This window comes from Prunus mume, linkage group LG7 (assembly GCF_029339155.1).
Source record: "Prunus mume cultivar Tortuosa linkage group LG7, ASM2933915v1, whole genome shotgun sequence".
NCBI lineage: Eukaryota > Viridiplantae > Streptophyta > Magnoliopsida > Rosales > Rosaceae > Prunus > Prunus mume.
In genome coordinates this window covers 8,048,102-8,074,729 of record NC_142704.1, presented here as the reverse complement: position 1 = coordinate 8,074,729, position 26,628 = coordinate 8,048,102, and the positions used below count along the sequence as shown (strand labels likewise).

Sequence of the window (26,628 nt, the reverse complement as noted above, 5' to 3'; positions counted from 1 at the left end):
GCCTGCCTAGCTACTGGCTTTTAGCCTATGGATTGTTTGTTGGAAAGCAGGTAAATTGGATGAAAAGACCCACCACCACATCCACATCCACCCTTAAATGTCATGCTTGTGATGATACTAGATTTCTCCAGTTGGATGCCTCATGTTGGGAGAGGTTGGCTCATTGAAATTGACTGGTGGTGTAGCCTTCTAGGCACATTCAAAAACTGATGCATTATTATGAAAAAGTTACAAGCAAACAAACAGACCCCTAGCTCAACCTCTGAAATTGAGTTATCTACTAAACTAGTCTACTGCTTTGGTTGCCCAATACCAGCACAGTTGAAATTGGGCCCAAATGTTTTTAAGGTAACCCACCAACACACTTTGAAATGGGTTACATATTTGGGGCCCAACGTTGGGCACAAGTACAAGTAATTGGTAACAACACTAGGTCTAGGTCTCTGTATGCTAACCAAGAGGAGTTTTCTGTATATTTAACCAAAAGGAGTTTTCTACATACATTGTCTATTATTCAGGACTGAAATGCTATTTGCGAAGAGATTCTGTGTCAAAAATAGCTTGTCTCAAAAGGCAAAATTAGACATACCCAAATGCCAGATTGTCTCAAAAGGCAATTCTGTGTCAAACTCAAAACCTGAATATGTTTTAAAGTAGCAAACCATTCTCAATATATATATATGATATATGAAACATTCTTTAAAATTGTTGCATAAAACATTCAAGTGTTTGATGAAGAGTAGGACCACAATTACAGTATAATAGAACAAGCAAGGGGCAAAAGGAATATCAAAACCCAAATGTAATTCAGAACTTACTTTTAGAGTCAAGTTCAACAGATAGAGCAGCAACAGTCTAACAGAGTGAAATGAGTAAAAGGAAGTGCTTCCTCCTTCAGCAAGATTATTTTCTTCTGGGCAACAGTTCTGTTTCCGGTAAAGGTGCTTGGAGCCAAAAAGGCATTCCTGTTATTGGTGGTTTCCAACTCTGCTTTGCAATTGGTTTGCATCTCTTCTTGACTGTTCCCTGCGAAAAACACCGATTGTATACTATGAGAAACTAAGATTGAGAGAGGTTAATAATAAAAACACTTATACACATTTATACAACTAGGCATCAAGAAACGCTTGTTCCTACCTCACACTTGGTTTCTTCTGCTTGTTTTGGCTGCTTCATGCTGGCCACACTCTCACACTTGGTTTCTTCTGCTTCCTTTGGCTGCTTCATGCTGGCCTCTGCTTGCTTTGGCTGCTTCATGCTAGCCACACTCTCACACTTGGTTTCTTCTGCTTGCTTTGGCTGCTTTATGCTAGCCACACTCTCACACTTGGTTTCTTCTGCTTGCTTTGGCTGCTTCATGCTAGCCACACTCTTCCCGCATTCACTGAGTCATATTATCAAAAACCTTATAAACGTTACATTACATATATACAAAACCCTCCACGTCTGATTTAGACCAACAATTTTACAGAGAGAAACAGAGCATAATAAAGAAGACGAAACCCACCAAGTCACTGACCTTGGGCAAGGATCGAGCACATAGGAAGCCGGCAACATATTGAGGGAGCCTTGAGCCGACGACCTGCGCTTGGAACTGCCAGCGACCACAGTGGGATTTGGGCTCTTCGTTTCGGGTTCACTGGCGCGTAGCAGGCAAAGCTCCTTCTTCAGTTGGGCTTGAAGGGCGGCATTTTCGACTAAAGCTTTCCTGATCTCCGATAAGTTGTCATGGGGGTCGTCATCTTGACCCGATGTGAGCTTGGAAGCTTGGGGTTTCTTCCGACGCCCCATGATAAATTGGGGCACAAGGGAATTTAGGGTTGGGGATGATGCGTGTGGCAGAAGGGAGATTAGGGTTGGGTATGAAAATTTCCAAGGCAAAGGGGAACTAGGGATTTAAGGGAGTTAGAAAGCATTTCTACGGATCTAGCGTTTTAATTCGTGCCCCGAAGGCCAGACTTGTTATACGTACGGTCTCCGCCTCAAATTTCAAGACACTTCTAGTTGGCGGGCTAAACCATGCGTAAACTTTTCCTTTCTTTTTGATTTTTTTTTTTTGGGTTAAACTTTGTTTTTGAAACTTGGAGAACAAAGTTTTCATGGTTCTTATTGGAATTGTTGTTGTGTTCTTGTGTAGTTCCATCCATTTGTGCAAAGTTAGGCTGACTTAGCTTGTTCGGGGAGGCGATTAAGTTGAACACTGCATGAGCAGGAGAATTCATAGAATCATCTAATGACAGTTGGTTTTTTAGAGTTCGAAATGGCTAAAAGCTTAGAACATTCTTATTCTATTAAACTACAAAAATAAAGTTTGAAGTGTGTGTGAAACATAGGGTTCGTCCGATCGGCTTGAAATGTTTGGGTTCGCGGAGCTTCACGAGCAATTTTGAATTGTAGAGCTAGATAAGGCCAAGCCGAAGTTTCAAATATCAAGCAATGATCTAAACTGCAGGAAATGAGGATTTTTAATACACACAACTATGATGCCATGAGCGTTGGAACTTGAGACCTTTAGTTTGCAAGTCAATACATTTTTTCACTGGACTAGACCCCATTGACAAATCTTTTATAACTTTTTATTACAAAGGTACGAGAGCACCACCACCGCCAATGAATAAGAGCACCACCACCAAGGAATCAGGATTTAGAGAGATTGAGAAAATTATAGCTTGAAATGTAAGAGAATAAAGGAATGAGACCATCACCACCAAAGGATTGAGAATTTAGACAGATTGAGAAAATTGCATGAATAAGTATAGTATTTAATTGGGTATTATATTTATTGTTATTATTATTTATTATATTGATAGGCGGGGTGGTCTGGGCATAGACGAGCTTAATTAGGTTGGGCCTAGAAAAACTCAAATGGGTTGAGCTGCAGGTTGACTCAAGGTTTCAAACCCTTGGCCCAAACCTATCCGATCTTAGAGCAAGTTAAGCTGGGCAAGAGTAAGCAACAAGTCGGGTCTGGCTCTGTCCTATCAGCTTTGGCCCATTTGCTGCGGGCCAAATAATGATCCCTAAATATTCTTTATAATTGTTGACCCCCTTTTGTTTTTCCTTTGGAGAATTTTCTTATTCTATGTGCAGTCGTAGTCTACCTCAATGGAAAAGGACTTTGATTTGCATACCAATAGTGGTCTCATGGCAAAACTCATGCACATGATGGCTTAAACCCAGGATCACTTAGAAGCACACCAAAGGTATGCGCCAATCCAACAAAGGGCAAAATCAAAAAAATTTGAACGGGTGGGCTAGCTACATTTATTAGCTAAAAGTCCAATTATCATTTTCTTATGTACTTACAGTTTCTATAGTCTTTTTAGAAGTAAAAGTATACATTTAATCATGTAAATCATACTAGTTGATAGCTCAATTGACTAATTTTCAATAAATAAAAAAAGATTATTTTGATGCAAGTGATATCGTGGGATGGGAAAATCTAACCTTAGACAAAAGTATATGGTCTTAACTATTTGAGTTACAAGTCCTTTGCAATTTACAATAAGCTTTAACTTAAAACAAATAAATATTTTTCTCTCAAAAATATAAATAAATATTAAATGCAGCTAAAACCACATATATAATATTTTTTTTACTTTAATAGGTTATTATTACATACTAAGCTATATTTTTAAGAAAGATAAATATATAGGTTATTTTTTTAAAAAATCCCAAAAACCTCACTGGGCTACATCCCAGTGTAGCCCTTATGGTAGTTCCATCCATGAATCCAATTAACACTCCAATGGTATTTCTCCTATAATACAGACTATCCCCTATAATATAGACTATCGCTTGTATAAAAAAAAAACTATATTAATTCTTTAACAAGATGTTGGAAATTCACTCATTAGATGCATACATCTTAGTTTCACTCATTTGCTATATGAGTTGAGTTATTATTATTGTTTTTTCAAAGGATAGGGAGATTGTATTCATAAAGGATGAGTCAAGTCACTTGAGTTTCACCTCAATTTCCATTTCCAAATCAGACCAAAAAAAAAAAAAAGAAAAAAAAAGAACTTTTTATTTTTCCGGATCCAAATGAGAATTTTTTACGTTTGCGTATTGAAGTATCTCTAGATTATTTTCACTCTGTTACAGCTAAAGATGTAATGATTAGTCAAATTCAAAACAAGAAAATGGACAACACACCAACAAACCCAAAATTATGAAACAGTAATTAACATAAAAGATGATACTTTTACTTCCCTTTTAATCTTAACCGCCACCAACTTCTCTGACTTTTCTTTTTCTTTTTGTTGTTGTTGAACAAAGAAAAAGAACATTTACCAAACCGTTACGAATTTTACCAGTCTCAGAGCTTATGGCTAAATCGTGCTGATGAGTTGGTTGGTGGCGGTGACGTAGTGGCATGAATCGCTCCAAAACCGTAGCTTTCCTCTGGCTCTTCTCTGCCTTGCTCTTCTACTCTCTCTTCCAAATGGCGCTCCGGAACTCTGATTCTTCACACAATTACACATCTGCTTCTGGTAAATTCAATTGCTTTCCTTCACTCTTTCACTCTGTTTGGTTCCCGAGAAATTGGGTTCTTATTCAACATTTTCCTTCCAGATTCTATGGTTTCCAACAAGGAGCAGAGGTCCGCCTTGTACGATCAGATGGCTAGGGATTTGGATCAGCACGGACCGCTTTTTCTCCAACATGGCCACACTTCTCAGTCTCTCTCGCTTTCTGATATTTTTACCATCAAGGATGGATCTGTAGCACCTATACTTAAGGTAAACTTAATATCTCAATTGATTGATTGATTGAAGTTTTAGGCTTTGGAGCTTTGGCTAATTGGGTTGTATGTGTTCTCTGTAGGCAGCAAATCCCCCTGTACGTGCTAATGTTTTGCATCTGAGCACACAGTATTCGGTTCCGATATCGTAAGTATTTGCTTTCTTTCTCTGTTCATGTGTTGTTGATTGTGTTTTCCTATTCAAATTATCAATGCTAACACGTGAAATAAAAAAAAGAAGATTTTTAGTTGATATCAGCATTTATGTATCATTTTGATTATTAAATTTGGGAACTTTATTTATTAGTTCTAAATGTAATGGAGCATAGAGAAGTATTCTCTGAAATCAAGCACATTAAAGTTTGGATTTTTTTTATCTGCAAAATTACAACGTTGGGTAAAATTTCATAGCTTCAGCTTAGTACTCTTTCATTGAAGTTGTGCGTTCATGATTGACTTGTTGCAGGGAGGCTCTTAAACCTATACTCGATCCATACTTTGATAAAGGTAAGCTATTGTTTGTCATTTTATAAAATCTTTGACAGACTACATAATCATAGCTCAAATTAGTATTAGTTCATTTATTATCAACTCAGTATTTACGATTTGTTGGTATGCTTATGCATTTCTTTGTTAGTGATTTGGTTTCAGAACTCCAGCTTGTACCATTTTAGTATGTTCCATGCCTCACACCATATTTCACCTGTTCCTGCGACTCAAGATGAGGTAACAGCCTTTTTGGAGCCATTTATTTGTTTCTTTGCATCTTTCTTTTCACTTACATGTCAATTTAGTTTTTGAACCCTTTTTTTGGGGTCAGATTGAAGCCGAAGCAGCTGCTGTTAGAGCTGTCACACAGGAACTCTGCCCTTTAAAAATTGTCCTAGACAGGGTGGTTTTAACTTCAACAGGTGTGCTTCTTGGGTGCTGGCAGGTTGTTTTCCATAACCTATATACTCACTCTTTAATCCCTCCCTTCTCTTAATGTATGTTAAACAGGAATTATGTAATGCTTGTAAAAATAGGGTATTTCTTGATTTCAACAGTATTACAAATTTGCATTTTCTCTCCCCTTCGCCAATTTGAGGACATCGTGACGTGTTATGCAGTAGTATGTCTTATAGTTTAACCATCAAGGCAACTATATGAGATATAATTATTTGCTGGAATCACTCTTTTGCACTTAATGTTTGTGTTCCAATTTAGGTAATCTCTGGATCAGATCCTATAACCATTCGTGCAAAATTGAGGACTGCACTTCCACGGGCACCAGAGAAGCAACTTGTAAGAACTGTACCCATGTCTTAATTCATTTTATTTTAGTACAGTACCCCAAAACTATGTAGACTAAGAGTTGTGAAGTTAACTAACAGAATACTCTGTAATGACTTGAGATCATCTATGAACTCAAGCTTAGAACCGAGGTTTTAATGTTAATATACGTTTTTACCTGAATCTGAAAATGAACGACAGTAACTCTTGCCTGAGGTGACGATTTCCTGAAGCTTACAGAACTTATTCCTTTCTGATTTATCTTATTGGCCGCCAAACTGATCTCTGGGGGTAAGGGGGTGTGTGGTCCCCAACAAGTTATTTCATTCTTTCTCATATGGAACTCATAGTTGTTGCATCCTGGATCTCATCTTCATGACCTGGCCTCATTAGTGTGCTGTGCAATAGTAGTGGTAGACTGATAGACTGTGAGTAAATAGCTTGTTTTCCTCCAGTATCTAATGGTTGTACCAATTATCTCCTGCAGTATGATGCAGCTATTCTTCATACATCATTTGCAAGGCTTCTGGGTCACCCGAAAGCATCATCCACGGTAGTATCATCTAAAGGCTCTTTGAGTGCAATTAGTAGCCTATTTCATTGCTTGCATGTAATTGTTTTAATACTGCAGTGATCTGCTGAAAGTGTTAAGTCTCTTTCTTATACTCTTCAAAGAAACTAGGCTTGCTTTCTATTTTTTTCTTTTTCAATTTTCATATATAGTATATGAATGACTACTTTTCATAGTTAATGGAATTTTAGAATCCTTGATGAGATCCAGAACTTTCCATGAATTGGGAGTTCAAGGAAACATGTGTCATCTCATTTTCATGCTGGTTGCCATTACATGCCATTAGATCTATATATGTTCTGTTAGTTTATTCTTTATTCTTCTCTTTATTTTTTCATGTTCAGATGCTATCTAATACTGGGGATCAGGTCCGCTTCTTCCATGGGCTTGTTGATCGTCTAAACAATGAACTCCGAGGATTTGAGGTGAGATATGTTATTTATAACCACAGTAATTTATGGTATGTGATTTGTGTGTATCCTCCTATCCATGAGCTTACAAGGTCCACAAAATATAATTCAGGCGGTTGTATCTGAGCTCTGGTATGTTGAGGAATTTGATGTTTTGGCTCTTGCTTTGAATGGAAGAATGAAGATGCGCAGGTTCCAACTTGGCTGCTCAAGAAATTGACATCATGAAATGAAAGACAAAAGATGGATTACAAGATCTCACGACACATACCTTAAAGAAAAACTGCTGACACAAGATGTGCCCATTGAGAGTGCAAATTTGTAAATGAAATTAAAATATCTTCCATCAGTTAAAGAGTTTTGATACCAACCAGACATTTCCTGCGAAAGAACATAAACAAAAACAAAAATGAGGATTTTGCCGTTCATAAATTATTGATATAAGACGTTGTAATTACATTACTAATTTACTATATTGTTTTGTATTGTTTGAGCAAACAAAGAGTGCTCACTTCTGAGTATGTATCGACAAATGCTCCCATGACATGCAAAACTCAAATACAGAACACTACTGATGAAACCAACGTGAAGAAGACAGAACCGTTCAAATTACTAATATTCAATGTCTGAGAATGGTTGATTGAGAACTTTGTTTTCGGGTCTTTGAAGTTGAAACGATGCAATAATTACACTCTCAATCAGAAACAATCCCAATGACACATGAGTTTGTTCCGCGATTTTAGCCTCTAAACGAGTTTTGAGATATCTGAGTCCTTTTCCTTCAGTTTGGATTGCTAAATAGGGGCTTGCTTTCTTCAATTTATGTATCTGTACAACACTCTTTCATATCTTCTCAGTTTGATTCTTAACACTTTCAGAATCTTTTTATATTTACTAACCAAGATAACACCATCTGATTCTACCCGACGTTTTCCATCTCTCTAACAAAATTCAGCGTTTCTGTTGTTAGTAATATGTTCTTTCTCCCTTTTTATATTCTTCCATGAATAACTACGATTCCAACACACCTGCAAAATTGGTGAGAGTTACCCACTGTTCTTTGGATTAGCACTTGCTTTTTAGGCTCATCTGACAAGAATGTCTGAATTTGGTATATTGCTTCTTATTATAGGGTATGGGTTCACAGGATCCTCGGGTCATGGGTTCACGGGATCCTGCTCCCGCAGCTGACAAGGCTAATGTAACAGAGCATGGGTAAGTTCTTGAGATCTTAATTTTGACATGAGCCCATAAGGGTTGTTATGCGTGCTAGAAATGTTCTATTATCTGGATTGGATACTCTTATGCTTGACATATTAATTAAAGGCTGGATGTTCATTTGTACTTAGGAACGGTAAACCTTGTCCTACTGTAGAAACTTGATGATGCAAAACAGTCTAACATTTGGAAAAGGAGTTGCAAAATCAAAATTTAGAAGTGGGGTTGTCGAAGGAATGGTTAAAGATACAGGGTACATACATTATGTTGCCGAACCAGTATACGCTTTGTCCCTGTCGAAATTTACTAAACTTTGGGGAATGTTGGATTAGCTGCTCACTAGTTATTTGTTTCGGTTGACCATGGAATAGAAAATAGCTGCGACTAGTGACGGATACTTTTTGGACTAGAGTTTACTCGAACAAATTTTATGGTATCTAGGTGAAGGAAAGAATACCTATGATTGATAGACTTGCATTATCAAGGTTAATATTACTGCTAACAGGTAGCCTTTCTAACTGATTGGAGGATTCAAATAAGGTGGAAATCTTGACAGAAGTGTTCACTTAGGATCTATTGTCAACAAAGAATTTGATTCCCTGTTGATACAGCTGATATATTGCGGATAAATCTCTTTCTGATGTGATATATTTTTTTTCAAAAAAAAAGAAAAAGAAAAAAAAGGAAGACTAGCTGGTCCTTTATTTATTTGGAACTTCATACTGCTTTGTGATTGCACTAATGGATACATATGTTCATGCTTTTTAAGAGGTTTTAGAGGGTGTTCGAACAACATTTCTAGTAATTAGCTTGTTTGACTAGTTTATGCAGAAGCTACTATAACTGCAGGCATTAAGGGTTCAAATGTCGAAAGGCAAGTCCAGCGCCTTTCCAAAGACGAAGAGATTGCGGTGATGACATATAAAGGAATCTGTTCACATCCCACTGATGAGACTTGTGCTAAAAACTTTTGACCAGATATACAGACGTACTGCCTAATAAAGCAGATATTGTCAACATGTCACATAGGTCTTCAAAGGCAGATGATTTTTGATTGATGCTCTGCTGTGCAAGTTTGCTTGATACGCTTAATACAAGTCATGCTATTAGGCAAAGATCTGCTAATTAAAATAATGGAAAGAAAAATATTATACGCTTGTCTTACTCTTACATATGCATCCTCTATTGTATAGAATCTAAAATGGAAAGACAAATCTTAACACTACGGAACTGTAGGCAAATGTTTGTGCAGGAGCTCTAAAAACCCAGCAAACAGCTTTTGAACACCACGGTCCACATCTACCATATTAACAGTCAAAGCCTTTAATTGATAATAATGATTGTACAAATTCCTCAAGTACCTAAGAAGGTTCACCACGTCCCCAGTGTAGTTGCCAGAAGAATGATAATAAACTCCTTTCATAAATTTATCCATAGAACAAAGGACAGGATCACGGTTCCATGATTTGAACTTATCAAAATCAGATGATTTGAAAGCATCTTTCATATCTTGCCGTGTAGTACCTTTCTGCCACTCACGATAATAACTTGCAAACATACCCATCCTTTCTTCAGAGCTTAACAAGAACGGATGAGATGCCAATTTCATGACAAAATCAGGATAGCTGAAAAGACCAAAAGCACATCCTATAAGAAATGAAGTAGAAAGAAGAAGAAAAGAACAAGAAGTTGAAGTACGAGAGAACTCACTCCAAATGCTCAACACAGTCGAAGAACTTCAAGAATTATATTTGGACCCCAAAATTTTCTTGAACCAAGAATCTAACATCGTCCTAAGGTCCATGATATCTTTTTTCTTTCTTTCGTCTTGTTCAGGAGGACTCAAGCCAGCCAAGGATCCCTCAACGTGGATTACTTTCAACTTTTTGTCAACAAACACAAAATTAGACCGCTTACGCAAACCACCATGGAATAAGCCCTTATCATGAATGCTACGCACACAATGAATCAAATTCCTACAGAAATACAAAATACTTATGTCAAAAATAATTGAAACCAAACTAAACAGTAACCTTAAAGAATTAATACTAACGAATTACCTAATAGATATAAGCCAAAAATCTTGAAGACGGTCATCAGGAGTCCGAATAGGTAATTTAACCTTATCATCATACTGAACAATTTCACCCGACTGAACCCTTTCGGTCCAATGATTGAGAGGTTCAAAACGATCATAACAAACACACCATACACCCTTCCTCATCTCTATGTCATCAGGAATTTTGGCAAAATGCTTCTGCTTAATGAACAAATGCCTCCGAGGCCTTAAAACCACAGCATTACGAACTCCATCAGTCGTATGAAAAATTAATTCCGCCCTACTAGCAGCATCTTTCCCATCAACTCCGTCAACTTTTACAAATGTCACAGGTATCGGTTTCCCATTACGTTTAAAATATAAAAACCCCTTATACGATTCTTCTGATATATTGGAATCAAAGGACAAACTGTAACAACAAACCATCGGTCCAATAACCTTGTCATGTGACTCATTCCTCTCATACTCATCTTTTCCAAAATTAAATAACTCTTCCTGGTCATCCATTTCTTAAAATTAACAATAAAAGAAATCTGCAAGAAAACCAGTATTGTAATTAAAATATAGCACTCAAACAATTCTGCTAAACAAGAGATGAGAGGGGAAAAAATGCCCCTTTTTTTTTTTTCCATAAAAAGGATGTTTTCTAAAACGAAAACTGGAAATTTAATTTTGCAAAGTTCAAATCACCATTGGGAAAAGACCTTTCTTCGGCAACCAACTTTGTAAATTTATATGCAGAAAATCCAACAGTACGTGGCATAATATTTAACACCACCTGAATTTGGCAGACGTTCCAATTCAAAGAAATCTAAAATAAAAAATAATCCACAAAAATTCGAATAGGTTAGATTGGAAACAAGGGAAGAAGAGACAACAGCAACAAGCGAAACTGAGAAAGCAATAGACAACAGTCAATTTGGACAAGCCAACAAAGAGCCCCACAACAGCTTACTGTACCAGACCCGAAACAGACACAAAACTGATAGAACACTTGGCATGACTCAATTTTTTATTTTTACTTTTGTAATTTTTTGTGTAACAGCTATTTCCAAAATAAAATAATTTATCCCTCACAAATCAACCAAAGAATCTATGGTTTCAAATTTTCTTGTGGGAGTAAGGATTATGAAGGCATATGTTTTCGTCAATCACAAACGTGTGCCATGAATCTCTTGCGTGGCATGCGATTATGAAAGGCTGGTGGGATTATGAACAACAGAGGCACTCGTTCATCATGAGGCAGTGCGAGGCAACCTGGTGGTGAGGCAGGCGGTGCATTCGACGAGCAGAAAGTTGGTCATGCATCTCCAACCAAAAAAAAAAAAAAAAAAAAAAAGTTGGTCATGCATCGCTATGATAGTACACAACCAATCGTGGGGGCTTAGGATTACACTCATTATTCTTGTTTTAACATTTTATATAAAAAATTTAAACTAATTATCTTACAATTTAAATAGTTTAAATTTAATGACTTGACTTGAGCTAAGTTATTGGAGAGTCGCATTATTGGTTTGATAAAGATGTATTGTTGGTCAATCAATGTTCAAAAAACAAAAACTACTCACAGTCCATAAGAAATCAGGTAAAGATGTATTGTTGGTCAATTAATGTTCAAAAGAAAATATAACAAAAGCTAGATCATGAATGAGAAAACATAAGGTAACCTAACCTTTGATTATCGTAGACAAAGACAGTGAAGCAAGAATGATATGGAGTCAAAGACAAATCCAACGACACCTTTGATCCAGTGAAGGAGAGGGAAGCCAAAAAGATATTGAATCAAAGAGAGATCCAAGAGGGAGAGCTGCATGTAAATTATATAGGGTTTAAACTAAACCACTTACTCTAAAACACCAATCTCTTAAAACAAGTAAAAAAACTCAAATATTATAAAATATTGCATGATAAAACAAGTAACATTGAAAAATTCTGACACTAAATTATTGGTAGAAAGTTTAAAAAGGGAATCTAAAAAGAATAAAGAAATCAATACTTAGCCAAAATATTATGGACTGAAATGGGAAGTCAATTCTCTGGTCCTAATTAATGTGCACGATAAAACGGGTAGACCAATTTTATGTGTTGTGTGGTATAATTTTAAGGTTTTTTACGAGTTCGAAACTTTCCTCATATCATACCCCAAGCCAACCGTTATAAAAACTCCCCTCTGCAGCGGCATCCCCAAACCCTAAATTCCCTTGTCCCTCAATTTATCATTCCAATAGCAAAGACCCTATCAATCATCTCGTATCATGGCGGCCGCTGTGCTCACCTCGGTTCAAGATGTTCAGGACCATGCCTTGACGATGGCTTCAGGCGAAGATAAGCTCCTGGGCAAGATATCAGAGATCGAGAAATCTCTAGCCGCGCTATCCACGCAGCACATCCAACTGGTCGATTTGAAGAAATCAATATGGGAGGAGCTTCACCTACTACGAGCCAGTAGGGCCCTCGCTCACAAACATGGGGCCGTTCATCCTTACCCAAGGTCAGTGCACGGCTTAATTGTTGTTTTTCCTGATTCGCCGTTGTTTTTTATTTTATAAACTTTTTCGACTTGTCTGAGAAGATTAACTTGACTTATTCTATATCTCTCTGTTCTCTGTCCAGTTTGCCCATGTTTGAGCATGCATCAATGACGGTAAATCGGGGGGAACATAGATCTGTGTTTTTAGTGATGACTTGCAATGGGGAAAACACAGGTGCCCTGTATGAAGTTAAATTCAAATACGGGGGAGAAGTTGATGATATGGGCGGAGGAGCAACACTTGAACCTGTAGACAAGTTCAGCCGTTTTAAAACAGGTGCAAGGATTTTCAACCGCTCCCAACTATATATATTTATAGAGGATGGTTGCGATAAACTTTGCCTCAGGTCATTTGATACCAAAACTAGGAAATTAGATCCCTTCATAACTACTGCCTTAGAGTTTAAGCCGAGTAGAACAGTTGTGTCTGCTTATGACAGACTCTATTTTCTTGAAAATGCATCGCCCTTCAAAGCAGATCCACTTCCATCCTTTGCGAAATACAATCCTGATAAGAAAAATTGGGAGCGAATGCCTGAGTTTCCATTCAGTTATCCTTTTCCTAGGAGGGTAACTGGTTATGCTGTTTGTCATGGCATTATTTTGTATACATTGTTTGACGGACGCAAAAGCTCTAATGTGGTTGCTTTTCACGTGGGTAAAGAGATTTGGAATAAAGTGGAAGTTGACACTCATGATTATACTCCTTTCCGAGGGAGGGCCGTGGTTGTAGGCGAGACCATCTACGCCATGAATCTGTTTGAGGTGGATGAGATTATAGCATTCTCCTTGAAGATGAACAAACAAGACGACGGTAGTATTGCATACTCACTAATCAAGCTGTGTAAATTGGATGGCTTGAAGATTGCATCTCCGCCATGTCCATTTGAGGGGCTTAAGAATGACTATTTTGTTCATTTGGGGAACCATGACTTCTTTCATGTTACGACGGGCAATAATTTTGAATTTTACAAGGTTCAACATCTTTGCATCACCACGTTTCAAATATTTGTTCGAGAAGACGGAAGACATATGATCGAGACCTTACATTCAACAGTTCTTACAATGGATATCGAGGCTTGTGGTCCGTTGATGGTCACGTTTGGCTTCACACCATAAGTTCTCCTCACATTTCTTGTGTTTTCATCAAAAACATTAATTTGTACATTGGATTCTGTGACACTTTTTATGTATCCGAACCCATATAAATATAGTTTCTGTTGATTATGACTCTCAGAGAGTGTGAGGATTATGAACCCATAGAAGGGGAGGGTGCAGCTAGCATGGAGCATCCAAAACAAGAAGACGAAACCACTATGGATGTGAATTCTTTGATGTGGGAGGTGAAACAAATGTGTTTACATGAAATATTTTTATTTATTTAATGACCACGAATCAAGAGACTTAATAGTTTGTATGTCTATAAGTATTTTTATTAGCCTTTTGGTTGAGTTTTTCATAATGTAATTTGGTTTTGCAGAGAAACCAAGGAGGAAATAGCGCACATGCAGCATGAAAAGTCCTGAGGCAGCTTGAAAAAGCCAACCAGAAAAAACCGGACTGCAAACGGAAAAAGAAGATGAATAAAAAAATAAGAAGCGGATGGAAGGAGGGACATGTAGTAGAAAACAACATGTAATGTAAGTAGTTGAGGAGCAGGGAATCCGTCTTTGATAAGATATTATTGAGGTCTTTTACTGCCATCTAGCCCCTTGGTGTTACAGGGTTAAAATATGTTATTGATTGTTATCTTTAGCTGATAGTTGATATGATACATTTGATTTGATCTCTCCAGTTCTATTTCTTTTAAAACTAAGCATTCACAAAGTGAGTGCAAAATAAGACATGGTCTCTGATGTGTGTGTTGGCTGTTGCGTTGCGTAGAAGAATGAAGTGTATGCACAGGTTCTTTCAACTAAGGGTATAAGTGTTTTTATTTTCCTTTTGGTCGAGTTTCTCAGAACGTAATTGGGTTTTACAGATAGAAGCCAAGGTGGAAATAGCCCACAGGCAGCATTAAAAAGTCAACTGGAAAGAACCCAAGGACTGCATATCTACGCTCTTGGTGTTATAGGGGAAAAAGATACGATCTCCTCAATTCTTTTTTCTTTTTAAACTCAGCATTCTCAAATTGGCTGCTCAAAGAAATTGACATTATCAAAAGTTCACAACTATAATAGCAAACATATATCATAAATATACATTCTCAAATTGACATATCATAATAAGGCTCACAAAATTTCACATTATGATATATGTCTTTGTTGTAAACGGGACCAGTTTATATTTGCTCAGATGCTAAACCCAACCAGTGCTTTCTTACAAATTAATGAGGATTATTTGACTAAAAGACATCCCCATGACAAAAAAGAAACAAAACAGAAGTGCTAAACGGTGGTACTAATCCTATCAATAGACATGAGAGTTGTTGTGAGAGAGAGAGGATGAGACGACAAACTGGGACTTTTTTGTTATATATTGTTAATTAATTATTGGAAGATGAATACTGTTGGAATTTTAATTTTGAAGAGGGCAAATATGGGCTTTCAATTTTACACTTTTTTCCCCCCTTCTATATGAGACATTAACAAAAATGCCTTCGAAAAATGCTTTACATTTTGATTATAGATGATGCAACATTTTTTATTTCTCTTATTTATTCTCAAATTATACTACCAGACACGTTTCACTGTTTTTGTTTTATGAAACTATTTTCCAATTAATCTACAAGATGCATTCTTGAATCCTAAAGATGCAAACTCGTTTTCTCATTTTAATTTTCTGAAAAACATTCTCCAAAACTGTTATCAGACGAGCCCTAAGTACCCGAGGAGCAGAGCAGGGTATCCGTGTTTGATTAGATATTAAATTGATGCATTTATTTGCAATCTAGGGATACAAGTCGGGCCCTAAGTACCTAAGGATATAGAATGTTCCTAGTTTACAAATATTTAAAAAAAAAAAAAAGTTTACTATTTCTTCCTTTATAAAAGAAAATAAATAACAAGTTTCCTGTTTCTAGTGTAGGTTAGATTACTGTCACACCCCAACCCTCGGATTTACAAAACCTTGGGTTACGACGTGATTCACACTTTAATTATAGAATTTAATAAAAACTATAACTAAAATGTGAAGAAGACATTTAAATAAATAAAATAGATATTTCGTATAAAATATTCAGCAGAAACGCGGAAACGATAACGTTTGAAACCATAAAAATTTTACATTATTTTACAAGTTAGAACTACTCGAGAGTTCACTTAAAGAGTAGCTCATTATTCAACCACAAGCTATGTTACATTCTATAGACATGCCAAAAATCATCACAAGCTCTAGATTTCAGGTTCGGTACCTGCAAAATCTATTAGGGGGTGAGCGAAACCACAGCTCAGTAGGGACATAAACCTTTTTACTATAAATTGATATAATTAAATTAAGTGACAAATAATCAAGCAGCCAAATTTCACATTATTAGTAACAATGCATGAATGCTCTTCATCTAATCCCGTTAATTCATATAACTGGACAAGCAGACCTGCACGTCCCATACCATGCTTATTCCACTTGGTCCCGAATGCCCATTTATATGAACTAACACCCATTTTAATCATCCATAATTCCCCATTTTGTTAGTCATCTTGTCTAACTCCCTTTCGCCAGTCCCGAATCACCCAATAAAAACCATGTGCACTGTGGGATCCCTGAGACCTGGTACCTGCCAAGAGTTAGACTTAACTACACAAAAGACTATTTCCATTACCCTCTTTTCCACCATTATTTTCTCAACTCCAGAATTCTAGTCAAATTCCATGACATGATATAATTATGCCCTTCACAACAATGTAGCCATTTAAAATATCACCAATGCATATATAATTATGCCCACATTATTCAAATAGTTAAGGGTACGTAAATATCCAATACAAGGAACGTAAATCAAACAGTACTACATTAACCAAATAGTTAATATTTTATAAACATCCAATATCCAGAACATTATATAATATCAAAAAAATATTCATAATATAGAGCTCATGAAATTTAAGTAAATCAATCTTTGTAAAAGGTTTCCCCAAGAAACCTCTACCTTATTTCCAAAGCTAACTCCAAGTTAAAAAAACACAAGCTCCGACCTCTAACTCCTCCAAGAATATTATTACCACTCTCTCTCTTTCTTTTTCTCTCTACCAATATTTATTTCTCGTTTTCTTTGTTTGCATTTGTTGTGCAACTTAATGTCCTATATATATACAAGGAGTATGTCGGCAGTGACTCCCTTCCTATTGGATGGTGTTTGGCGGTTTACAATACTTACCATCCAAGTTATATTAAGGGAGTTTCACTAAAACACCCAAAATGGGGGCTTAAATTATAAAAAAACCCAAGCACTATTTAAACATATAAACACACCCAAAACCCATCATTACACACACTCAAAATCCATTTATAAACACACCCAAAAAGTTGACTTTGGGGTTGATTTTGGGTGTGTTTCTATGTTTAAATAGTGCTTGGGTTTTTCTATAAATACATGTCTAGAATTGGGTTTATTTATAAATTTGTATTATAATTAATGCGGTGGTCTAGCTGTGTAGATAAGGTAGTTCCTAATTCCTCCAATCCTATACAACCTTGTTTGGTGAATTGATAGAGCTAGCATATAGCTATGCTTACTGAGCATTTGTTTTTCTTTGACACATACTATACTAACAATGACTAAGCATATCCATAACAGCAATGACTACACGTAGCTATACTTATCAAAGACTAAGCATGCATACATTAATACTAATTGAATAAGAATATCATGCATCATATATACATATTTAATAAGATATATGTATATATATATATATATATAATAGAATAATAATAATGCATACTTGATTGGCACATGCTAACTACGTGGAGTGTATTAACTCAATTACATAACCATGCATGAAACTCTAGATAGCTAAGGACTAAAATCCTACTACCATTGAATAAAATTAAATATTAAAAGCATGTTTTAAGAATATCATCAAAATTATTGAATTTGCATTAAATAAAACATATACTTTCATAAAATAATTATAATTTTTAATACTTACCAAAATAAAATATTAACATTTTTAAGAATAAGGATTCTCACAATCTACCCCCCTTAAAGAAATTTCGTCCTCGAAATTTAAAACTTACTGGAATCAGAGAACAATTTTGGGTACTTCTTACGTATTTTAGTTTCTAATTCCCACGTAGCTTCTTCCGTATTTCCATGTAACCAAAGAACTTTGACCAATGGTATTGTTTTTGTACGTAAAATTTGTTCCTTGTGATCCAAAATTTGTATTGGTCTTTCTTCAAATGACAGTTCTTCATCTAAATTGAGCTCTCCCCAATCTAGAACATGGGTTGGATCAGGCTCATACTTCCGAAGCATAGAAACATGGAAAACATTATGTATATTCGAAAGTTGAGGTGGTAATGCTAGCTTATAAGCTACTTCACCAATCCTTTCTAAGATTTCAAAGGGTCCAATAAACCTTGGTGCTAATTTTCCAGTATTTCCAAACCTTTTTACTCCTCTTCGCTGTGAGACTTTAAGAAATACATAATCCCCCACATTAAAACTCAATGGTTTCCTTCTTCGGTCAGCATAGTTCTTTTGTCGGCTTTGAGCAGTTAAGAGATGTTCCTTGATAAGTTTAACCTTTTCAGTTGTCTCATGTACCAAATCAGGTCCTAGTAACACAGTTTCTCCTACTTCAGTCCAACATACAGGTGACCGACAAGGTCTTCCATATAAAGCTTCATAAGGTGCCATTTGAATACTAGATTGATAACTGTTGTTGTAGGCGAATTCTGCCAACATCAAATGATCTTCCCAACTTCCCCCAAAATCTAGAATACAGGCTCTCAACATGTCCTCTAAAATTTGAATGGTTCTCTCTGACTGTCCATCGGTTTGGGGATGAAAAGCAGTACTAAAATTTAGTTGCATACCCTAATGCTTTCTGTAAACTTCCCCAAAATTTGGAAGTAAACTTGGAATCTCTATATGAAACAATTGAAACAGGAATCCCATGTAATCTTACTATCTCTCGAACGTAAAGCTTTCCAAGGTTTTCAGTGGACTCTGTTGTTTTGACTGTAAAAAATGTGCCGATTTGGTCAAACGATCCACTATAACCCATATTGCATCTCGTCCCTTTGGAGACCTAGGTAAACCTGTAACAAAATCCATGGTTATATGATCCCATTTCCACTCTGCTACTGGTAATGGCTGTAATGAACCTGACGGTTTCTGATGTTCAGCTTTCACCTGCTAACATGTGAGACACTTTGCTACAAATTTTTCTATATCTCTTTTCATACCATTCCACCAAAAGTTACGTTTCAGGTCAAGATACATCTTTGTTCCTCCAGGATGAATTGTATAGAATGAATGATGTCCTTCTTTCAAAACTTCTTTTCTCAGATCAGAAATTTTTGGTACATACAATCTATCCAAATATCTTAATCCACCGTCTGCGTGGACATTCCATCCATCTGGTGTCTCTCCAGTTGTAATCTTAGTTCGAATGTCTTGAGACATAGAATCAGATTCTTGTGCCTCAATTATTTTTCCAATCAAAGTGGGGTGAGTTACTAAATTACATAGATATGCGTGATCCTGGTGCATACCTACATACAAGTCAAAATCATAGAGAGATTATACCATCTTCCACCTTTGATCATATAAACTGGCTCTGACTTTTTGGGGATTTCGACTTAAAGCATCTGCGACCACATTAGCTTTTCCTGGATGATAATGTAAATCAAAGTCATAGTCTTCCAGATATTCCATCCAACGCCTTTGTCTTAAATTCAACTCATTCTGAGTGAATAAGTACTTCAAACTCTTATGATCTGAGTAGAGTTCAAAATGTTCTCCATATAGATAATGTCTCCATACTTTCAATGCATGAACAATAGCTGCCAGTTCTAAATCGTGTGTCGGGTAATTTTTCTCATGTGATTTCAATTGACGAGAAGCATAAGCAACAACTCTGTCAGATTGCTTCAAAACATATCCTAAACCATGCAATGATGCATCAGTATACACTATATAACTTACACCTCTTTCTGGTATAATTAACACAGGAGCTGATGTTAATCGAGTTTTTAACTCTTGAAATGCTTCCTCACATTTATCATCCCAAATAAACTTAACTCCTTTTTGTGTCAATTTGGTCATTGGATTAGCTATCTGAGAAAAATCCTTGATAAATTTCCTATAATAGCCAGCTAAACCAAGAAAACTTCGAATCTCGTGAACATTTTTCGGCTGTCTCCAATTCAACACTGCTTCTACTTTTGTAGGATCCACGGCAATGCCTTCTTTTGAAATAACATGTCCTAAAAATTTCACTTCTGTCAACCAAAATTCACACTTACTTAGCTTGGCAAATAACTTGTGTTCTCTCAATGTCTGTAGAACAATTGACAAGTGTTGTTCATGCTCTTCTTGAGATGATGAATAAATGAGAATATCATCAATGAACACAATCACAAATTGATCCAGATAAGGTCGAAAAACTCGATTCATTAAATCCATGAAAACTGCTGGAGCATTTGTCAACCCAAAAGGCATTACTAGGAATTCATAATGTCCATATCGCGTTCGAAATTCAGTTTTCGATACATCTTCTGCTTTTACTCATAATTGGTAATAACCAGAGCGAAGATCAATCTTTGAGAAGTATCGGGAACCTTGCAGTTGATCAAACAGGTCATCAATCCTAGGTAAAGGGTACTTATTCTTTATGGTGATTCTATTCAGTTGACGATAGTCAATACACATTCTCAGACTTTGATCACTTTTCTTCACAAAAAGTGCAGGAAAACCCCATGGTGAAGTACTAGGACGAATGAAACCTTTTCTTTCAAGTTCTTGAAGTTGTATTTTGAGTTCTTTCAACTCAGCTGGTGCCATTCGATGTGGAGGTATAGAGATAGGTGATGTGCCAGGATAGATATCTATAGAAAACTCCACTTCACGTTCTGGGGGTAATTCAGATAAATCTTCTGGGAAAATATCACTGAAATTCTTCACTATAGGAATAAGCTCAAGTTTCGGATCACCCAGATCCTTATTGGCCATGTGAGCAATCAATCTCAAATAATTGCAATTTCTATTATCCAAGATTGATTCAGGCTTGCAACTATTCCTATTTCCATAAAAACTGAATGTTTCCCCTTCACTGACAGTCATAGTCACCATCTTTCTACCGCAATCAAGAATAGCTTTAAATTGGGTAAGTAAGTCAATTCCCAATATTACATCATACACCATGAATTCCAATATCATCAAGTCAACAACAAGTTTATGATATGATATCTCTATTGGGCAGGATTTACACAACTTATTAACTTCAACACATTTACCCAATGGAGATCCAATCATCAATGAAGATTTCATAAATTCATATTCTATTCCAAGAATAGATGCAAATGATACGGATATGAATGAATTTGTAGCACCGCTAGCCCACGAGTTAAAAACTAGAAATGTACCTTCCACCACAGTAGGTTCATTCGGCTCTATCACTTGTCCAACAGCATATACTCGTCCTTGAGTGAGTTGTTCTGACCTCCTTGCTGTTCCTGGTGCCCTAGGCCTTTGTTGTGTAGGTTGTCCCCTTGGACGTTGTGTCTGTTGATTAACAGGACCTCTAAACTGATTCAGTGAATCTTGATATGGGGCTTGGTACGGAGCACGGTACTGTGTTTGTGGAGCTTGAAATTGTTGTTGTGGTGCACGAAACTGTGGTTGTGGTTGTGGAGCAACAAGTATCTGATATGATTGTAGTTGGGGACAATCCCTCCGGTAATGTCCTATCTGTCGACAATGATAACAAAATCCTGAGTTTTGAGTTGCCTCAAATGATCTTGGATTTTGATATCGAGAACGAGAGGGAAAAAATCTTTGGAGTTTGTTACTTTGTCCCCCGTTAGGATTCTTAGTTTCAAAAACTCTTTTAGAACTAGTTATCCTTTGTTCGGCCATTAAGGCACGATCAATAACTTTAGTATACTTTTTCAATTTAAAAAGTTTCACTTTCTCCTTGACCTCTAGTCTCAATCCTTCTTCAAATTTCTTTGCTTTTGCAGACTCATTAGGAATTATGTAAGGAGCAAAACGCATGAGTTCTTCAAACTTAGCTTGATATTGTCCCACACTCATATCACCTTGATACAGATTAGTGAACTCACGTACCTTCATGGTTTTCATAGTTTCAGGAAAATATTTCTGCAGAAACATTGTCTCAAAGGCAACCCAAGTTGCAACCTCAACATCAGGCATAGCCAAGACAGATTCCCACCAATGATAAGCTTGTCCTTCCAAATAGGTAGAAGCAATGGTCACTTTCAGGTTTCCAGGAACTCTTTGTTCATTCATCTTTCTCTTTATTTGTCTTAACCATTCTTCTGCTGCCATAGGGTTTGGATCACTTTCAAGTTTACTATTTCTTCCTTTATAAAAGAAAATAAATAACAAGTTTCCTGTTTCTAGTGTAGGTTAGGATTACTTTCCCGTTTCTGGCAAGATTAATTAGGTCATTATATAAAGGCTTTTTATCGCAAATGGTCCCTGAGGTTAGCGAAATTATCACCATTCGTCCTTAATCTTTTTTTGTGACATTAATAGTCCTTAACGTTACCTAGTACACATCAAAATAGTCATGCCGTTAGAAACTCTATTAAATTATTGACGTGGAAGGTAAGTGGGCTCCACATCTCCAATGACGTCCAAGTTTACTCTATTATATTTGCTCAGATGTTCCAAGTTTACTATATAAATAATTATCATGGTTTGGTCACGTTTATTTTTATAGTTATTTATTTCACAATTATCTCTCACTATATCAAAGAAAAAATATATTTTTTTGTTGGATTATAACTTAAACCCTATGCTAGTGCTCTTTACAAATAAAAATAAAATAGAAAAGTTTATCATTTCTTCCTTCATAAAAGAAAATAAATAACAAGTTTCCTGTTTCTAGTGTAGGTTAGGATTACTTTCCCTTTTGTGGCAAGATTAATTAGGTCATTATATAAATACGGATATTAGTGAAAGCATCTGCTCTTCTATATTTATATTCCTAGAAATTTCCGCGAGTTTGAAACTTTCATATCAATTTAAGAATTCCAATAGTCAAGCCCTATCATAACCATGGCTTGACTCACACCAAGATGAGCTACTCGTTAAGATATTGGAGATCAAGAAATCTGTGGGCACGATATCAGAGATGGATAAAACTCTGGGCGTTGGATTTTTCGAAATCAATAACGCAGGAGCTTCGCTTACTACGCCCAGGTGCACCCATAAAAACGACGCCTACCTTGCACCGTGATTGAAAACTACAATCCCAATCATCCCAACCAAGAGGCCTATGATCTTTACCCAAGGTCAGTGCTTGGCTTAGTGGATTTTTGTGTTCTTCACTTTTGTTTCTCTGTAAAATTGTTGGTGTTCTTAATTCTCATTGTTGTTTTTTTTTTCTTTCAAATTTTTCGATCAATTTTGTGTGTGTGTGTGTGTGTGTGTTTAGTTTCTTGGAGAATTTTGTTTAGTTTCATGCATTTTGACTATTTTTTGCTTGAAATATATAATAACCTCCAGTTCCTATACTACATAAATTCTTTCTAGGCAGGGTAGGTGTTTGAAAAATATTAACTTGACTTGTTGTGACAGGACCCGCCCTGACATTCCTCGGAAACCGGGACGGATCCCGTCTTGTTACTGACATCACCCCAATGACGAGCCCACATACTAAAACCCGAGACTTTCTACCAAAATTTTGGCAAAGTCTCCCTTGTAAATTGAACAATCCCTAACAAAATTCAACCTGCATATTATACATAATATAATCCCAACTAGCAGCATGCTTTCAACATACAACAATACACACTAAAATGGCTTCCGGCCTCACAAGTAAAACCTAACATGGGCAATAACAGAGCATCTAACAGATTTAGTTTACAATGACATCCAGTTGAGTAAAAGAAATTACTCGGAGTCTAACTACTGAAATTCACAATTCGAGCCTCGAACACAGCTTGCAGCTCTCCTTGAGCGATTACTATCTGGGGGTGCAAAACAGAAAACATTTGAGTGGACAAAACTAAAGTCTGCATTTAAAACAACATAATAACCCCACCATGTAAAAATAATGCTTAAGACATGTAGATTCATAATTCACAATCAAATGCTCAAAAACATTATTCTCTGAAACCCATTGAACCCAAAAATCACTCAAACTATAAACTTGCTTCCCAAAATTATACTGCTATTACCAACCCACTACATATACTCTAATTGCTTTACACTCAACCTATATATATATATATATTATATACTTCTCACACTACCTAAGTACCGGGGAAACAATCCAACCGGGGGATTGCTTGATTAGTCTGTAGGATTTCCAGGTGCTATCCTGCGTTTAGAGATGAGCGGTCCAACCAGGGGACGAAACTCCATAGCTCACACGCAGGAACTTTCAACGCCACGTGTAGCTCCAATACTAAGTCCTACGAGCGCAGACTACATCATCATAATCGGAACTACCAACGCCATGTGTGATGATCCCAAGCAATAAACATACTCTTCCCATACGCAGGAAATACCAATTCCACGTATGGGAAGTGTCTCACACACCGGAACTACCAACGCCACGTGTGAGACTAATAATCACATGTTCTTCCCACACGCCGGAACTACCAACACCACGTGTGGGAAGCCTAGTAAAAAGGGGTTGGTACTTACATAGTGTAATCATACATCTTCTCTCAACAACCCCTCATACTAAAATTCTTCCACAATCTCAAATCAACAACCCAAGTACCCCACACATATACAATATAGATAGAATTTCCCAAAATCCATACAAACATACTCTCGATACTCAAATATGTCCAAACCGAAAAATATATTGCCACAGCTTATAAGAACATCAAATTCAACCACCGAATATATATATATATATATCCAAAACACCATTTAAAACATTATGCATAAATATTTCATCAATACAATCATGCGTATGATTGAAAACAAAGTCCACTCACAAATAATTCCATGCTGCTCGACCGAGAAGGTCCGCCAACTGTACGATCGACCGGAGCATCTATTTCGAAATACGAACCCTTAATTAATATAACACTTCGGAACGGAAATCACAAATTAAATACTTAAAGCCCCAAGTTCCCGGTGCGTGTACGTAGGACAAGATATCCTAAGATTTGACTACGGTTTAGGAAATGTGTCTGGCAGGTGTGATCCGAAAGGGATGGTCGGATCGCTTACAATTGGATGGTTATCGCTAACCCACAAACTTTGCATTATTGATTCGGAACGATTAGAACATATTCTAAGAGTGCCTAGATTAACATATTTTAATTTGAAAACGATCCAACGATTAGAACCTATCGAACCCGAATAACGCACAATATGAGAAATCCGTTCGATAGTCAAAACGACATCCGAATTGAAATCCGAGCACACCTACGTGCTCGTGACAACACAAGGATTAAAACAGGAGAGAGATGTGACCTCGCCACCTTGCCCATGAGCCGGCAGTTTGTGGGTGTGTAGAGTAATTTTCGGCGACGGAAAAACTCCACACCATCGCTGACCCTTCCCATCCTAGATACTTCTCGAGGCAAGGATTACGTCATTCAACTACGGAAAGGTCCAATTTGGACGGCAACCGGCCAGAATTTCACTTTGAAATCCGGCCAAAACCTAGCTTCCAAAATCAGTATCCTAGACTCAAAATCGATCCAATCTTATGCAACATCCAGCTTGAACTCGGAAAATAGATGAGAAACCACACCTTGTCGGAATTGGTGCCTAGAGAAGAGAGATCGAGGGCTTGAAATCTCTGTCAAGACGGCTCGATTCCGAGCTTTTTCCGACCAAAATCTGGCTATTCCAAGGTGAAGACCAAAGGCGGGAAGAGACAAGGAAGAGGTGACGGTTCGAATGGGACCCGTCTCGTCGGATGGGGTGGCTGGAAGTGGCGGCGGTGTGGTGGTTTCCGCTAGGGGGTTTGGGCACAGAGGGAAACTCGGGAGAGAGAAAGAGAGTGAGATAGAAAGTGAAAAATCAGAGTTTTACTCTAACTCTTTCAAAATATTTACGGTAGTGCCACTGAATTACTTTTGGTCACCAAATCTTCGACAAAGATAATGATGATTGTATTGCATACTCCCTAAGCCAAATGTTTATATTACATGGCCTTGAGTTCGCACGTCCGGTATTGCCATGGTTTGATGATTTGACACAATATTTGGTTCATTTGGGGAACCATGACTTTTTCCATGTCTAGACTGATTCACATCTCAAGGTTCAATATCTTAGTATCACCACATTTCAAATTGTTGTTGGAGAAGGAGGAAGACATATGATCAAGACTATACATTCAACTGTTTATTTAGTGGATATCAAGGGCTCTGAATGGTTCGATCTTGTTTTCTGCTTCATGTCGTAAGTTTCCTTCACATTTCTTGTGTTTTTATCAATAGCATTTAATTTGTACGTTGGAATTCTATTGCATTTTGTATGTAACAAGGTTTCTCATTTTATGACTCAGTGAGTACGAGGATTATGAACCCGTAGAAGGGAAGAGTGTGACTAGTGGGAACACTCCAAAACAAGAAGAAGGAAACGCAAGGAAGCTAGAAATAGAAGCCGTAAAGCATGAAGAAGCCAATGATGTCCCAATTGGATATTAGGAATTGTGAAATATGAAAATTCAAAAGGCTTGGATAACCACCACCTAGAATAACAAATAT

General features: G+C 36.9%; 4 protein-coding genes and 1 long non-coding RNA gene across 6 annotated transcripts; 2 read left to right on the top strand and 3 right to left on the bottom strand.

Annotated features, from left to right (window-relative positions):
- Nucleotides 1-681: 681 nt before the first annotated feature.
- LOC107881580 (uncharacterized) lies at nt 682-2,092 on the bottom strand. 2 transcript variants are annotated; one of them, XM_089041381.1, is made up of 3 exons: nt 1,508-2,092; nt 1,138-1,384; nt 682-1,026 (listed from the first exon to the last, which is right to left on the bottom strand). In XM_089041381.1, the coding sequence occupies exons 1-3, from the start codon at nt 1,789-1,791 to the stop codon at nt 904-906; spliced, it is 654 nt and encodes a 217-aa protein (XP_088897507.1). In that variant the 5' UTR covers nt 1,792-2,092; the 3' UTR covers nt 682-903. The 2 variants fall into 2 exon arrangements, with proteins under 2 accessions (XP_088897507.1, XP_088897508.1); XM_089041382.1 differs by having other exon boundaries at nt 1,520-2,085.
- A 2,210-nt stretch (nt 2,093-4,302) lies between these two features.
- LOC103338534 (uncharacterized) lies at nt 4,303-7,502 on the top strand. Its single transcript, XM_008241747.3, has 10 exons — nt 4,303-4,496; nt 4,579-4,745; nt 4,831-4,895; nt 5,214-5,254; nt 5,385-5,473; nt 5,568-5,681; nt 5,954-6,031; nt 6,507-6,572; nt 6,935-7,015; nt 7,113-7,502. Exons 1-10 carry the CDS (start codon nt 4,379-4,381, stop codon nt 7,218-7,220), a joined length of 927 nt encoding a protein of 308 aa, XP_008239969.2. The 5' UTR covers nt 4,303-4,378; the 3' UTR covers nt 7,221-7,502.
- Nucleotides 7,503-9,956: 2,454 nt separating this feature from the next.
- LOC148915375 (uncharacterized) lies at nt 9,957-12,372 on the bottom strand. The gene is made up of 3 exons (XM_089041900.1): nt 10,968-12,372; nt 10,279-10,810; nt 9,957-10,194 (listed from the first exon to the last, which is right to left on the bottom strand). The coding sequence occupies exons 2-3, from the start codon at nt 10,782-10,784 to the stop codon at nt 9,957-9,959; spliced, it is 744 nt and encodes a 247-aa protein (XP_088898026.1). The 5' UTR covers nt 10,785-10,810; nt 10,968-12,372.
- Nucleotides 12,373-12,642: 270 nt separating this feature from the next.
- LOC103338379 (uncharacterized) lies at nt 12,643-13,920 on the top strand. Its single transcript, XR_016122052.1, has 3 exons — nt 12,643-12,768; nt 12,891-13,084; nt 13,472-13,920. It is a non-coding gene; the product is annotated as an uncharacterized LOC103338379 (long non-coding RNA).
- A 6,565-nt stretch (nt 13,921-20,485) lies between these two features.
- Nucleotides 20,486-22,228, bottom strand: LOC148915374 (uncharacterized). The gene has a single exon (XM_089041899.1). The coding sequence runs from the start codon at nt 22,226-22,228 to the stop codon at nt 20,486-20,488; it is 1,743 nt and encodes a 580-aa protein (XP_088898025.1).
- Between the last annotated feature and the right edge of the window lie 4,400 nt (nt 22,229-26,628).